A 16827-nucleotide genomic window follows, 5' to 3' on the forward strand; every position below is an offset into this window, starting at 1 on the left:
GGCCTCAGGGCCACTCCATGCCTGTGTAAAACATTTTTTTCAGTAGCTGCAGGCAAAAGAGACGTGGTTAATGAGGTTGACAGGACTTTGTGCAAAGAGAGGTCTGAGCACCAAACAAGCCCTTTTCACACTGCACTTAGCTCCAGGCTAAAGGAGAACGCTCTCACACTGGCAAACTCCAAAGTGGGCTAACCCTGACTTTAGTCTAGGGCTTGCTGGCCCTGCTCTGGAGCTGGGTTAAGCTCGGGTTTGTGGCGTTATCCCAAGCAGCAACCTCCAGGGCTGAAAACTGAAGCCAACACCCAAGTGCCAAAAACTGCAGTTCTTTTAATGGCCACTTGAGGCTGGCTCCAGAAGCGAGTCAATCCCTATAGACACCCACGTTAAAATGCCCAACTTTACAGCAGAAATCAACATGTTTACAGCCTGCTACAAAAAAAGTTTTGGTCTCTGTAGCTAACATCCCCTTGCGTAACAACTGTACGGAGGGTGAAGTTTTATATTAGTCACCAGTTTACATTTTATTAAGGCTTGAAGTTACGCATAATTAAGAGTGGGCCTCTTTGAGTGACAAGCTGTCTGCCGATAGTGTCCTCGGCTTCTCAGTCAGATCCACCCCTTGCTCCTCCACAGCGCCAGCATCTTGCCCAAATATGGTCACTTCTAGGTCTAAAAAAAAAAACAAGATGCCGACAGTCAAAAAACCAAACTTGAGGCTACAAAGTGGGAGTACACAACCCAATGGATGACATCACCATAGCTACTAGGGCTGAGCCAAAAAATTTGAAGCTTCGAATCTTCGTTTGATGGCACGGGATTCGATTGTGGGGAAAAAATAAATTGAATATTCAGCCTTTTTTTTCCTCACGTTTTTTTGGGGGACCTTGAACGCAACACCATCTCCGACAAGGAAATAGAAAGCCGGACGTGCAATGAATGGAAACCTATTATCCTGCTTGAACACAGACAACTAAATTCTTTCAACAATGTGACTCAAAATAATGATAAAATAGATTTTATTGATGTAAAATAATATGCTGATGGTGACATTTTCCACCGGTCCGCTGCGCTCTGAGTCTGGTGTCAATGACACATGCTGCTCTGAGTCGCGCATCTGTCTGCTTGTGCTGCAGTGCGCGCCGAGGATTTTAATTTTTAGTATTAAATCAAAAGTTAAACACTACTTTTCAGCAACCAGAAGTGTTTTTTCATTTGTGAATATTTTTATTTTAATCCTAGGGTTGCAAGAAACTACCTTTTCGCCATAATTTGTAAGTTATTAACTTTTTTGGACTTTTTTTTTTTTTTCACTCAGCAACCCCCTTAGAGACTTAAGAAGTTTGTTCCAACGTTTGTGGTTGGAAATCAGTTCAACACAAACCAGATGGAAGATGCCGTCAACACCTGTCTTCTTTTCAGTCTTTCCTTTTTCCATCATTCTCCACCTTTTCGATGTTTCAGCATCAATCTCACATAAAACCCTGCTAATGGCACCTTTTTAATGTCGCTGCTTGGTCTCAAAGAGTAGTCACGCATCATTCTAGAATGTAAACATCTGTCACATGTTCCTACGGACATCGAACCCAGTGCGAGTGGAAGTGCAGTGTGAGCAGCCCCTGGCTTGGGTTAACCCTTGGTTAACTATGTGTGCATGAAAAGGGGTTAAAATATGAAATATGCAGTGTGAAAAGCCCTACAGAAACACATGGCTGTGGCAAGCCGCATCATAATTAGGTGAATCCTTCATTCAGAGAAAGCAATGTACAATGAAAGAGGGAAAGGGGAGGAAAAGCCTGAGGCAGAACTAAGCAAAACAGATATGGTAAATTTGTAGTATCCTATTATCCATTGGTCCGGGATAAGATATCCTTGTACTGTAATATTTCCACGAGGATCCAAAGGTTGTGTCTCTAACCAGTACACCACAAAGAGAAATCACCGCTGCTATTACTTAAATTTTTTTCAGATGGTGTAGAAAATGGGCTGACAACCTACACCCTCTATATGTGCACACATAAGGTTTGTGAGTGATCATCTAGTTCTATTCAGTGCTTGGAATCTAAAAATAAACAGACAAAACACATTTCATGCTTCTCCTGGTGTAAAAACAATAAATGTCTCACTGTATGGCCATAAACAAGACAGCATACTGACCCAGGTTGTACCAGACGTCCATTTCTCCACTCAGTGTTCGAACTTCAATTATACTCTGGCCCAGGAAATCATCCGATTCCCTCTTCAGACGCTGCTTCACCCTCGACTTGATGTCATCGTCCTCGTCCCACACACGCACTTTAATTCGGTCTGAGGAATTGTGGCATTCACTAGCAAACGGGGAAAAAACAACATAGAAATTGATTTAACAGGACAGAATTCCATAGAAAGTGTTTATGAAGAAAAAGCCTGACGGCGATATGTAGACTTTAGACTTTGACTGATGAATCCTTGAGGCTAGTATAAGCTCTGCTATAGGCACATGAAAAACTAGAAAGAATGTTGCACAAGAAGAGTTTGACATTTATAAACACATTTTATAACCAAGAATTTTTGATACTTACAAGTGGAACTTCTCCTCCCAGACAGGATTGAGGTTGCCATAGATGGTTTTGGTTCTCTTCTTGGTCTTGCCCACCTGAACAGTGACATATGGATCACTGGATCCTGTCTTGTCCTTTGCCTGAAGTCCTTGGGCACAAACAACTATTGCGATGATGGAGAAACAAAGACATGAGAAACATCCATTGGCATTAGTAAGAATCGTGTGACTGTCTTCATGAATTTTCTTTCAGTTGTTTGTCAGTGGGCTCACCTGTGATGGTGATCTTGGCCGACCATTTTGAGGTGCCGTCCAGAACGCTCTGCTTGATGGTCTTCATCTGCTGTGCATGGATGGCCTTACTGATGATAAACACCTCCCTGATGAGTTCAAAGATTTCTGGTTTGTTCCTTTCCCTGATCTTCATCCTGTCCTTCATGGCCATGATGATATTCTGAGTCCGGTCTTCAGCTCCATGCTTAGAGCTCTTCTCCGCAGCACCTATACGTTGAACAGAAACATATACAGATTAAAATCTGTTTAAAAAATACTGTGTTGTTTCAAGGTTTTCTGGGCAGTACTTACGTTGTAGACAGTCAGCATTCAGCAGCTCTTGGCACTTCTCATGGCACTTGACTCCACACTCAGAGCAACGCATGCCTTGGCGGGCTATTCCCCACAGTAGCCCCTCGCACTCATAGCAGTATGTTGGCGTAGTGGCAGTCCACACCTCGAAGTTATGTGGTGTAGTGCAGGATATGGGGTAGATGAGAGCCTGCAGGGTCTTCTTGTACACATGGTTTTTCTACAAAAGGAGACATTATGTTTTTTGGCTATGAGTAATGCAAATGGCCAAACTCGAGGGGCGGCACCAAGCATGCATTTGAAAATATCACTGTGCGCAATTGGATAACACTACGACCAATCAGAACAATACATGGGGTGACGTATCCAGAGCGCTACCAGCGGAGCTAACTGGTAAATTAGACTCTTGCTGTATCCGGTCGGCAAAACAGCAAAAACGTCCTTCTTGCAAAGGAAAGATTCGAGCGCCGTCTTCTGTTCCTCTTTTAGAGAAAAAGCCAAGTCTAACTCGTTCATTGTAGCGGCCAAAGCCGTTTCAAACAACTGGTGTTCATCCGTAGCCATCTTGCAATGTTTACTGACTGATTCCGGACTTTGTTGTCGCATCGCTGTCGTCATCTGTTTAGCTCGCCTCTGGCCCGCCTGTACAGATACATTGATGTGATTGGTGCAGCTCGGCTACAAGGGCATGGGTAATGAGCAATGAAAATGAGTGACTCGCTAAGCAAATTCAAATTGTGCTCTAGCGAGACCTCTGGATTTCCAGGGTAGGGAAAGAGATGGCAGATAAAAAAAACACAAGGGCACTAGGTAATATATAACACCCACGCCACTACAAGCTAGAGGTCTTCACAGGTCTACCTGGACCCTAGGATCCGAGAGTTGGCTGTGCCATTAGTGTGGGAGTGTTTGAATGATTAGCACCTTGAATGGTAGCCTCGGCTAAGATGATGGCCAAGAAAGTTTATGGTGTTATACTCACCAGCTCCTCATCCTTGATTGAGGACCGAGCAGCCATGGCAGATGCGATCCCCGCCTTCCTGGCTTGGACGAGAGACTGAACAACAGGTGAAAAAGGAGATTTTAGCTAAGTTAGTATTTATCAAACGCATAAACATCCCACAACCAAGCACACCTCAAGATATTACTACAACAATGAAAGTCAGTATGGCTGAACAGGTGGCCGGGATGGGTGTAAAGGTGGTGAGTAGGGTTATTGTTTTTCTCACTAATGAATTCTTACCAAATGATCAGAAAACCCATGTGAGTATTATTAGTTTTAAGCAACTCATGAAAAGGATGACCAAAAATAACAAGTATTACCAGTATCAGCACTATAAAACAATTCCAAAACCATTAGCCACAGATTTTCGTGGAAGTGTTAGTAGTGTATTCTACATTTGCCTTTGTATTATTTGTGGCTGGGTTAGGGTTGTGAAGGGAAATGCAAACCAAAGGGGTGAGGGAATGATTTGTTAATTATATATTTTAAAGATAATATCAAGTAGGAGGTAAAACTAGCCATGATCAAAAGTATGCATGCAATGTTTTAATTTGTATTAAACAAGGAGTTTGCGATCAAAGAGATCAACATGCTGTAGACGTACATATTTGAGGCATCAAATACTGCTTAATTGGTCCTACTTGATATTCTGTACTCTAGCAGGAAAGGGAGTGGCAACTGGGTTCTATTAACTTACCATAGCCTGACCAAGGAGAGTGAGTGCATTCAAGAGAGTTGTGGGGAATAGTTTCAGGTTTAAGAGAGGAGGGAGAGAGAAATTAGCAGGCGGATTGCATTTTCATATCGTCTCCATTTGTTGATAACAGTCTCATCCCAAATTCAGCTCAAAGGTAAAAGAACTGTGACCTCTGTGCTGGTCTCACAAACAGAAAGACGTGCACTCACAAAGAAAGAACAAAACAAACAGGATGACTTGTGACACACAGTATATATGGTGAAGGAATGACGAGTTAGTACTTACCACATCGCTGACCAAAGGGATGGGTTTCTTTTTACGCAGGTCTGGCATGCTGTCAATTCCATACAGACCAGATCCACCACTGTACATCAAGAAAAAACAGCATAAATGTTAACAAAAAGTCATCATATACAAAAACAGCATTGGATAGCAGGATATTTTACACCGTAATCACAATGGTCCAATAACTATAGTCACACTAGAAGAGGTGGGAGCAGGTCTTTGTTTTGCAAGTTACAAGGAAGTCTCAAGTCTTTGCACTCAAGTCCAAAGTCAACACAGGCAAGTCCCAAATCAAGACGGATCAGTCCCAAGTCAAGTCCAAAGTCCTTCACTTTGAGTCCTGAGTCCTTAACAAGTCATTATATGCTCTTATGCTATATGATATGCTCTCCTGTAATTTGAAGCTTTCTCTGGCACAAGAATTTCCTTTGGGATAAATAAAGTTCTATTGAACTGAATTGAATCTAATTTTTCTCAGATGTGTATAACGTTCTCTTCCCAAATCGCTTGGGGGAAAGTATAGAGTATTTTCAAGACAAAAGGCTAAAGTACAAGTGAAATCATGAGTCCTTGATGTTTAAGTCCAAGTTGAGTGGCAAGTCTTTTCGTTTTGTCGAATCTAAAGTCATCAAATTTGTGACGAAAGTCCAAGTCATGTGACTAGAGTCCATACCTCTGCATATTAGTGATAAAATGCTCATTTATTGCCACTTATTATTAATTAAGAAGTCCAAAATTGATACTTAAAATTGTGTCTAGCAACCCAAACGTAGGTGTTAACAATTCATGACTTACCCTGGTTTGACCCAGGCTTGTCGTGCACTGGGTTCTTCATCTCGAACCTACAAGATTTCAAAAGTGAGAATTTAGGCAGACTTACAAAGGCTCACACATTGGTGTTTATCATGAGGAAAGGGAGGTAATGGAGAGTTTGAATTGGTTGAGTTTCACCTCTCTGATGTTACAGACCATGCAAAGTCAAATAAAAAAAATAAGTGATGATGCTTTTAAAACACCGTCAAATAACTGTTGCTGAACTTTTTAATTGAAAGAGATGTTATGTGGAATGAAATGGTGGACCAACATTACGTAGTAAGTTCTATTTCACAGGTCGAGACGCACGAAAAGTCTGTTTGCCCACAGACTGCTTTAAGAGACACCCCAGAAAATCCAAGGGAAGTAGATAAAACATTTGCAGGGATTTCACAAACCAACCAAAATTATGACTGGGGGGGATACACGTGCAAAGTCTTCTACTTTTTCCTCAGAGGTAAAGCCTTTCATTTGTAGACTTGTTTCTCAAATGACAGAAGTTAAAAGTTGAGATCCTTTTGGGGTTCACTCTCTCAATAAAAGTCTCTGATAGCGTTTGAAAAACTTCGAGGGAAAACATAAAGCAGCAGCACTACCACAAGCGCTACAAACAGAATTTGGGAATCATACTCTAAAGCTACAACATGAATGAAACCAATGATAAACTATTTATTATACAGAATAACTGAAGTGATGGGACAAATGTCTTTTCCAGAATACGGGATGAAATTTCCAATAAATATTACATATCGACCCTATGATAACCTGTATCATTTGCATACCGCATTGTGTTTCGGGGAGCACATTCCCTTTGGCAAGTGACAAGTAATGGAGAAACAAACAAAATTATGCCACAACAATCTAAATCAACAAAACAAAAATGCTAAATATGGAGCTAATGTTGTATGAGTAACCTGATTATCTTCTCTCCCACACTCTGCAGAGACAGAAAAAACACAGAAGGATTAAAAATCGTGTAAAGTAACTGGAGTTGACATATCTATTTTGACCATATTTGCAAGAAGGTGGTTTAAAAGACATAACCAATAAATTAATGACTCTCAAATCAACAAGTGTTTATAAATTCTATCATTAAATCACATTATTACACACTGTAAGATGTTTTTTTTTTGCTGATATTACTGGGCTTGTCATCACTTGAAGTGAAGTGAAGTGAAGTTGAAGAAAATATCCTTAAATATACCTGGTATAAACTCGTCTTGAGATTGGGATCCCTGAGATCCTTGAGAACTGTAGGACCCATGGGACCCCTGGGAACCCTGGGCAGATTTGGACAGTCTTTGCCGGCTTTGCCTCTTTTCCTTCAGAATCCGCTGGAAATTAGCTATACGCTCTTTGTGACTGGCATCGGTAGGCTTTACTTGATCTGCCTCATCGAGAATGTGGCCTTCCCTAATTGGACTTAACCGCATCTCATCTGTACTGAATACTGGACACAGTGGACTCTCGCCCTGCCTTGCTGGACAATGGTCTGGTGTTAACTCGAGGTTGGACAGTTCCCCGTCTGTTGGACATTCTCCTTTTCCCTGAAGTGAAGTCTCTATGGAGTGATACTCAGTTGGGGTGCAAGGAGAGTGGCTTGCATCATGGGGGGATGCTTGAAGGGAGCATGGGATGTTCTCATGTGTCTCACCACAGTCCACGTAAACCGAAGCCTCACTCTCCTCCTTTGGGGTGCCAAATTGAGTGTGATTTTCAGTCAGACTAAAGTCTCCCTCTGTATGCTCTGTGCTGCTCTGCTCTTCCTTGGCTTCACTGGCTGGTCTGACAGGGGATGGAGATGCCTCAGGCCCACTATCATTATTGACACATTCAGCATTGGATCCATCCAACTTTTTCAAAGCCCCCGTCAAAGCCGACCTGAAAGTGAGTACAGCCTTGCTAAAGGTTGTTAAATCAAAACCTGCATTGGGCGTCTTGGTTGCGCTCCCAGGATCTATTTCAGAAGACTCTTGTGACAAAGATTCCTCTGCTTCATCCCTGGAAATACTGTGATCTGTCCACTCTCTGTCCAAACTGTCGGCAGACCCCAGATCAAGAGTGTCACCAGAAGATGGACAGTCGTCGCACAGTGAATGTGGCTCCAGATAACCATCATCACAGTCCGTCAACAACACAGTGGAGCAACTAAGACTCCTGGAGGGCTCACTACCCAGTTCATTTGCACAAGCATCCATGGTGTGGTAACCGGAACTACGCGAGTATGGGCAGTTTGCAGAACAGTCACACTCCAAGTTTTCTTCCTCAGTTTGTAGCCTGGCAGGCCTCCAGTCAACCGCGCTGGAGGAACTTGAAGGAGAGTTGTAATGGTGTCCAAACAGCAATGAGAGATGCTCAGAGCTGTTGTTTGAAGAATGACCCGGTGTGCTGCTTTGCGTTTCCTCTGTGGTGCACCTGTCCCAAACACCTAGACAATTCTCAAGCTCTTCTCCACTGTTTGTACAGGAGCAGATGTCCTCCTCACTCCAACCTCCTCCACTTATACTGTGCTGCATTTCAACAGAAGGCCACCTGTCATATTCTGTGTCACCAGAAAAGAGGCTTGCTTCCGGATAGTTGGAACTGTGACACGATGACAGAGAGCTGGTGCTTTGGTAGTCTCGGCCATGATGAAGTTCCAGATAGCAGGGGTCAGGTTTTGCAGGGCCTAGCATGTGCATATTTGAACTCTGCTTTGAGTTCTCTTCTTCTGTTTGCTGGTCTGATGGCAGAGTGACTCTATCGACAAGCCATTGTTTGGGTGACATCTGAGATGGGATACATCCTGCATCATTTACACCATCTTTGCGATCAAACAGTGGACTTCCTTGAGATATGATGGCGTTCTGTCTACCCAGGCTTCCTCGTCTGATGCGGGATTTTTGAGAATCAGGACTAGGATGAGGTGCAGCTGAAGCTCCAGAGTACAGCTCTCCTATTTCACTGAGAACTGCGTCAACACAATAGGATACTTCATCCACCGAGCCTCGCACAGATGTTAGATACTGCCTCAGGTCAGAAATTTCCTCCTGGATCTTGTTGATGCCTTTCAGCTCTTTTAGGATATGTTCTACTATGTTACTAGAGCCTTGTTCCGCCTCCTCATCCTCTGTCTTGTTTTTCTCTTCTTCACTGTTAATCCTTTCAGTAAGCCTGGCATCAGTATCTTCGACAACTCCAACGCCATCCTGGCAATCAGAACTGCTGTTTTCCCCAGGCGGGGTGAGGTCAGCTTTGGTGCAGGTAGTGTCCACTGATGACAGGTCATGGAGGGAGTCATCCTCTGGCCCCTGCAGGCACTTCTGCAGCTTTCTGCGCAGGCTCCGCCCCACTTTGGGGCTCTCTGATCTCCTCTCCTGCAGGCCTCGCCTCTTGGGCGAGAGTGGAAGTTGCTCTGATTTGTAGGGTCCATCCTGTCCACTTAGGTGTCCTCTGGGGAACATCCCTGAGAAGAGGCACTCTTGATCAGCTGTTCCCACACATGGACAAATCACTGCCTCAGTGACTCTTCAGGCTGGCGTAATCGTAAGCCAACATCTTAAACTTCAAATGCCTGAGTGCCTGTTCCATGACTGACAAAAAGATAATAGGTTATTCTGTTGACAAAGAAGTGTATTGTTCTCATGTGTTGCTCATTTGGTTGGTAGTTCTGCTATGCCAGGTTTTTGCTTTGTATTTGCTATAGAATAGCACCCAAACCTAATCATTAAATCACCAAATCAAGAAAATTGTTTATATGCTACTGCTAATGGATTTTCTCAGTTATCAAATTCATATTTCTTATTTCAATTACACTGATAGAATTGGACTGACAACTGAGCCAACAGACCAGACAGTTATGAGAGAAAAACAATAAGTAATTCCTTTGACACTGATTACCGCATACTTACATTTCAACAGTCAACAATTTATGGCCATATTATGGCTTTAAATGTATTTGCTTATATGAGGTCACATTGAGAGTATATACTACTAAGCACAGTATAGAAGTAGGATTGAGAGTGTCTATAACTGACCTCCTCTCAGTCACAGTTGCAGAACGAGCACCATGCAGCTGCTTACATCTCTGTAATTAGGATGCTTTAGAAAGGCAGCTCGGTAATTAGATGACAGGTCAATTCTCTCCTCTAAGGCCATGTCATTCTTTCACACCCATACCAGCTGCATGGCTTGAGACTGTGGCTCTGACAGATCATGGACTACACTAAAGGGACTATTGAGCTCTGCCAAAATGCAACATAAATCTATCTGATGGCATTACAAAACATCCAGAACTCTATGTAATCCAAATCAAAAGTCATTTCTGCATGTGGAATGTCTTGTACACAAAAAAGAAAGAGTACAAGTTGAGAAATTATACACAAATGTCTGATATGATCCTTCCATTTAGTCATAATATATAGTAGACACAACTCGGTGATATCATCTTTGTCCACTGAGCATCACCATTTAGATCATTAGATCATGAAATCAGAAAATCCTGTAATTGTTATAGTGCCATGGACAATTCTTGCTGCCTGTCCATAAAGATCAGTGAGAGACAGGTGCTTTGAACAGGTAGGATTTGTTAGGGCTAGTGAATATAAAGCACTTCTAGAATTTGTTATGGAAACTTTAACTTTTCTTTGGATGCTTTATCTCTGTGACTAAAAATGGGGCCACAGCATGTGCAAGGTCTCCAACAAATTGTATGACATAAAGGCTTTAATTACAGCCTTAAACAAAGCACACACACAATGCACTATGGGTGCACTCACAACAGATGAATTACCAAACTGACCACAATTATTTTGCACATTAATTTTATAAGGTAACATAATATGATTACATTACTATGATGTCCCTTAGCTTTCATTTTGCTAGGTGAATTCCTTATTACAATAAGTAAAATGATACCAGAGAATGGATAGTTCCCAACTACATTAACACACCCCTGCACTGGAGGTCCCCAATAAGCACTTGAGCACTGAAGGTGTGTGTTAGCCTGATAAGAGTTTGGTAGGCAGAAAATTATTAGCCATCCTGTCAGAATAGAATGTTTCCTATTGCTATTGAATTTGAAATGAAGCTGATGAGCATATCGGCTAAATGGAATTAGGCTTTCTGAATGTACTGGGAGCATTATTGCTTCCCTTTAAAGTATCATGCCATTTCTGATTAATAAATATGAACAGGAATATCTGGCTTAAACACATTCCCTACCAAATAATTAAAAACAATCATTTGGCTTCACTTCTAACAAACACCCATGATCTGCTATGGGTGCACTTCAATAGTCAGTGATTTCTTAGTTAGCAGTCCAGGTTAAAGAAAGGTTGAAGGGTTGTTGGGGTCAGGCCTACTTTCCAAGACAGTCATAGTGATAGCCTGCAGCAGTCTCTTTTCTCTCCTTACTAAATGGTCTGTGGCCTGAATAAAAAAAGACATCTTTCTTGTGAAGTTTTTTAACTTCTTATTAAATAATGACATTTACTATGACAATTTCGATCGTCTGACGAATGAAACAAGCTGAAATTCCGTTGTCTCTCTTGAAGTACTGGGCGCATACAGTAAGACCTTTTCATTGGCCAAATATGAGTTATGTACATTATAACATGTATTATTTAATCAAAGTCCACACAAACTTAAGACTAAGTGCATAAAAGGACAACATATACTGTGTATTAAAATGTAAGCCTTACCTTATGGGGAAATTATAATCAAGAACAACCTGTAGATATCATCTTGCAAGATCCATTAAATCCACGGTCACGGTAACTTCCCTGTTTCTCTTCAAAATGTATCTATTATCAAATGTCTTGCTCTGCCTCAATTAAACCAGCATATTTCTTTAACTGACAGAGATGCAGAAGTGCTGAATCCCTACTTTCTACTGCTGGAACGCCAAGCTCGTGCTCGTAGTAAACCGCGATCACACAGCAGCTCATGCTCAGTTAAGTAGCCATCCCGTCTCCCCTCCCACCCTCTTGCATGCCTTCTCTGCTCTCTCTCCTTCTGTCCTCTGGCAATGTACTCCAGCACAAAGCTAATCTGAGGCTGTGAGACTGCCAGCTCTCACTCTCATTCATTCTTTTTTCTGTGTTTCCGCATCTGCCAGTTGCTGATATTCATGATTTTGCTCGTTCTATTCATAAAACTGTGAAAACACCCCTATCAGACATATCAGTACCATTAGTTTCCCCTGAATCGGTGATTTCCTTGCTGACTTTCACTTTGTTAATGAAAAAATTGTAAATAGGAAGGAATTTCTATTCAAAGATTGCAGCTCAGTCGTATCAAATATGGGTGTTGAAACTGATCTGGCAGCCAGCTCCAGTTCCTGCTCTACATTTGCCCCTGTGTGCCGCTGTGTCAGAGACTTTCGAGGAAACTGTAAACACGCCACACATCTCATCTCATAATATTCCAGGGTTCACGTTTTTTTCTAGAGAACATTTTCCAGGGCTTTTCCAGGATATTTTCAGTGATGATCAACCTGGTATGACAGACTGAGATAGTGCCATGAAATCATCTTTTGCATGCTTAGAAATTACGACAAATATTAGACAACAACCTTTGCAGGCAAAATAAGCTGGCAAGTACGTCAACTTTTACAAGTGATCTAAACATACAAACAAATTTAAAATAATTTAGCCATTTAAAGTAGGTTCGTAAGAAAGCAGTGTTGGTCTGTAAACCTAATAAATGCTAGCAGTTACTAGCCAGTAGTAATACTCACATTTGAAGAATAATGTTACTTGTATTATTCAAAGTTTTCACCACTTAAATTGTAACGCTATCCAACCTGTAGGTGCTCCATGTGATGTGACTTTCACATGGCAATGTTACCCATTTTGAAGAGCTACAATAGTTAGCCTAGTGGTACATACTAAGCTAAAGGAAAATACAAGAATGTTGAAATAAATTTCCAGGACAACACAAGATTTTCCAAAACCTTTTCATTTTCCTTTCATTTTCCATGACTGGAATATTGATCAACTGTTTTCCAGGTTTTTCCAGGACACGTGGGAACCCTGTATCCTCTAAATGTTAACAAGCATGTGAGGATGTTTTCCATTATTTTATTATGCTGGTCACTGTTACGTTGCTAGACAGATTAACAACCAATCCTAATTCATTATAGTCTTTTCAGCATTTAGCCTTGTCTCCTAAGTGTTTCCCTTCGTCCTGCAATAAATGGCACTTAGACAGCTTTCACCTTGCTTTGCATTTATACTCATGTCTTCAATCAGCCATCATTTCCAGTACACGCTAGTCTCGACCAGTCCGTGCAAACCAATCATTATAATGGAGCCAATCGGGGTTCTATATGAGCTACTCTTTTACTGCCGTGCCATAAAAAGCTTAATCAAGGAGATGAACCCCAGTTAGGGCTGAGATATTCTGTTTTCATATGCCTACCCTCTAAAGATTTTCGATTGGACTTAGATGCAGGATTAGATTTGTCATCTGGTAACGTGCACTGAATACAGATTCTTCAGAAGTGGTATTGGAGTTTGGTTCAATATGAGGCTTAATGGCATCTGATTCTGACACCAAAAGCCAATTATAATATGACAGAGATCAAAACAATCCCACATCATTTCCAACACTTTTTATGAAAGTGTATTCTTCAGAAAAAGTAGGGGCTCCAAATAGTACAAATGATCAATTATTACTCAGGGTGTTAATACCTTTGTCTGAAAGTTATACAGTATACACAAATGTAAAAAGATTAAGGGATTAACAGCACTGACGATGTGATTGCCACGTCTTCTGATCTCTTGCACTACGTTCTTCCCTCTCATTAGGTTGTTCAAATAGCCCATTATTTTTGTCACACCCAAGAGATGAGATGGTGGTTAAGACCAATGGACCCTGGACCACAGATTTCAGTCCATCTTTCATTCCCTAAAAAAACACTCTTTTCAAACATTCAGACACAATACTCGATGACTACCTCTAAGTAAATATGACATTCAGTGACACATTTGTCCAAAACTGTAATTGCTAGTCATAGTAGATCCTGAGAACTGCCATAAGTGAACCATGTATTAAGGCAAAATATAGGTCCCTGAAACAATAAGTGATGGACCTAATGATGTAAGAAAATATTGTGTAACCATGAGTGTGGCGAGGACCAAACATGTTTTGTTGCAAGAATAAAAAACAATTACAGTTCTAATGTCATTATAATACAATTTAGTGCATCATCTTAAACAACCAAAGAGGTTAAACTCAACCACTGTCAAAGACTTGCAAATGTTTGGATATGTCTGTGCATGGATATGTGTAATCTTTGCATATGTGTAATAGGGTTGGAAAGAAGAGGATAAGAAAGTCGGACTTCAGAGGTGATGAGAGATCAGATGTTGTTGATACTGAAGGGGAACACTGCCTACCTCCCGGAGCTGAACCCTGACTTTATTGATGGCCTTCAACCAACGAACTCTGGATGGGGTAAAGGGTAATGGCGGCCCATCATCATGGAACCTGGGTTGCGTGGATTTAGGAGTAGAGTGGCAGAACGAGATGGAGACAATCTCTCAGTTGCCGTGCACTTTCAATATAGGACATACAAAAGTATTAAAAAGCAAAAACCGTACCTTAGGAGTTTAGAGGACCCTCTCTCTGCTGGAATGTCACTTTTCAGGCCCCGTCCTACGTCAGGGGACAAACTATGTCTCTCCTTCTCAGCGTCAGTAGATTGTCCATTGGTGGGATGATGTCCATTGGTGGAATGTTGTCCGTTGGTGCGTGCCTGTCCATTGGTGGAGGGATGAAAGCTAGTACTGTGGTAGGAGTGGAAGGACTCCTCCAGCTCTGACCCTCCAGTGCTGTCCTGGCCAGTCTCACTAAGCTGGGAGCTGGTCTGACTCAGGTTTCCTGACGACCCAAAGCGACTACTTTCCACTGGACTACAATGGTGAGAGAGGAGTGAGGAAAATATTCATCGTTAAAACACTTTTATTGAGAGCAGAACTGGGTAAAGACTACGATATATATTATTTTTGTGGTTCCTATAGCCAAAGCCAGATAAGTGAGAATTGTTAAATAAAACAAAGTACTTCCTCGTTATTAGTCTTAATGCTTTTTATACTAAAACAATCAACACAAGTAGTTTTTGGCATAAACCCCTTTCATCTACTACAAATTATATTCAAATGTTATTTAACTATTTAGCAAAGGTCTACTTTTATTAATACCCTTTCTAAACGATCAATTGGTATAGTATACTAGCACCACATCATGCCCTACAAAGATACCCAACCTTGCAGGGAGGCTGTTGCATGTTGGAAAATAATGAAAATATGCATTAAACACTGCATATTCTTCTTCTACATTAGAACTGAATTTTCAAATAGAAACTGCACACAGAAGCGCATGCTCTAATTTGTGGTATGACGTATCAAATCCCCTGCAAATGCTAGTCCTTGCTTAAAAGTGTGGAATTGTAAACACAATAAAATCTGCATATTTTATTGTCAATGTTTTCCTTTCATCTGTTCACAAGACAGGGTACATATTAATGGTGGCTGATGGTTAGTAAACTAATGGAGATGCAGGGTTGAAATGCAAATAGATGAAGACAATAAAATATGCAGAGCTGATCTGTGTGTGTGAAGTTTTACCTTTTATAAAGTGGCATTTCACAACTGCTATCATTTTTAGAAACAGACTGCAGTTTCTGGGTTTATGGTAAGGATTTACAAAATGTGATATATGTGAAGAGATAAACTTAACTGTAAAATAATTTTTACCACATAATATAAAACACAAATCAAATCAGAATTCCATGCAAAACTAAATTTACATTAATTATAATACTGCAGGCAGCCAGGCTTGTATTTGATCATGTAAATATGTCTCTTTACAAACTAAAGAGGAAACACAATTTGTCAAACAGTTGCTAAGTCATTTGCATTTGCTGAGGGTATTACTTGATTTGTAACTGCACAACTATGAGGACTAAAATCCAAATGAATATCATTCGAGTATTAAAGTTCAAGTGAACCATGAGCCAGTATCATAAGAGCAGCACAAGAAATTTTCTCTCTTTGATTAGTACATTCACATGTGACTCGCCCATGAAAATATAAATATGTAGATTTTGTTTTGGAATTCTAATTTGAAATTATAATGATGTAGATGCTACACACAAAATACCCACATTAATGAATACGCACAAACACACACACACACAAATACACATATGCTTAAGCTAAATATTAAATTAAACTAGTAAGGATGGATTGCAGAGCTGAACAGGGAATACATTTTTTTTTTCCAAAACGTCAATGCATCATAAATGGTTAGGGAAAATGCCATTTATTATGCTTCTACTAGCCTTTTTGCATTCAATAGATCCATCTTGGACTGGTTGTCCAGCTGCACTCCAGAGGTAGGACCTGCAGAGGGGTGTGTTTCTACAAGCCCTTCCTTCTCCTTTGGGGTCAGGGATGCTGAAGGATCTACTTCAGGAGTGGAGATGCAAATCTGGGGGTTTGCTATATCATCTGCGGAACCTACCGATTCACTTTTTTGGGCATCAGATGTTGCAACCTTTTGTACAGTATGTGTTTGACCACTTGTTGGTGTGTTGTTAGTTTTGGGTTGAGATGTTACAGTTGGGGCAGCTTGTGGCTTAGGTGGCTCTGTCTGCCAAGGAAAACTTATTTTTGTCCCAAATAATGAAGTGGTGGGGGGCTCTTGTTTTCCAGCAGCAGGTTTTTCCTCTTGAAAGAGTCCTCCAGAAAGGGTTTTTAATCCTGAAAACAGACCACTCATTCCTTCTGTTTGAGGCATTGATGGAGTACCTGATGACACTGTTGGTGAAAATAGGGACCCAAGAGATTTTCCTGCATCAGTCTGTGACGAAATAAAACCAAGCACAGACTTGGCTTGAGGGGGCTCCGCATTGTTGGGCAA

At 41.1% G+C, this 16827-nt stretch overlaps 1 protein-coding gene across 2 annotated transcripts in view; it reads right to left on the reverse strand.

Moving 5' to 3' along the window:
• Window positions 1-16827, reverse strand: part of LOC126395791 (protein unc-13 homolog B-like) — a 91728-nt gene that overhangs the window by 25053 nt on the left and 49848 nt on the right. For both annotated transcript variants that reach the window (XM_050053513.1, XM_050053512.1), the window contains exons 9-17: window positions 14505-14816; window positions 14301-14391; window positions 5902-5948; window positions 5107-5185; window positions 4104-4178; window positions 3122-3341; window positions 2810-3037; window positions 2559-2700; window positions 2155-2324 (exon numbers count right to left, since the gene is read on the reverse strand). In XM_050053513.1, coding sequence (XP_049909470.1) covers window positions 2155-2324; window positions 2559-2700; window positions 2810-3037; window positions 3122-3341; window positions 4104-4178; window positions 5107-5185; window positions 5902-5948; window positions 14301-14391; window positions 14505-14816 — 1364 coding nt within the window. The remainder of the gene's footprint in view (window positions 1-2154; window positions 2325-2558; window positions 2701-2809; window positions 3038-3121; window positions 3342-4103; window positions 4179-5106; window positions 5186-5901; window positions 5949-14300; window positions 14392-14504; window positions 14817-16827) is intronic.

The sequence above is a fragment of the Epinephelus moara genome, chromosome 9 (genome assembly GCF_006386435.1).
Source record: "Epinephelus moara isolate mb chromosome 9, YSFRI_EMoa_1.0, whole genome shotgun sequence".
NCBI classification, from domain to species: domain Eukaryota; kingdom Metazoa; phylum Chordata; class Actinopteri; order Perciformes; family Serranidae; genus Epinephelus; species Epinephelus moara.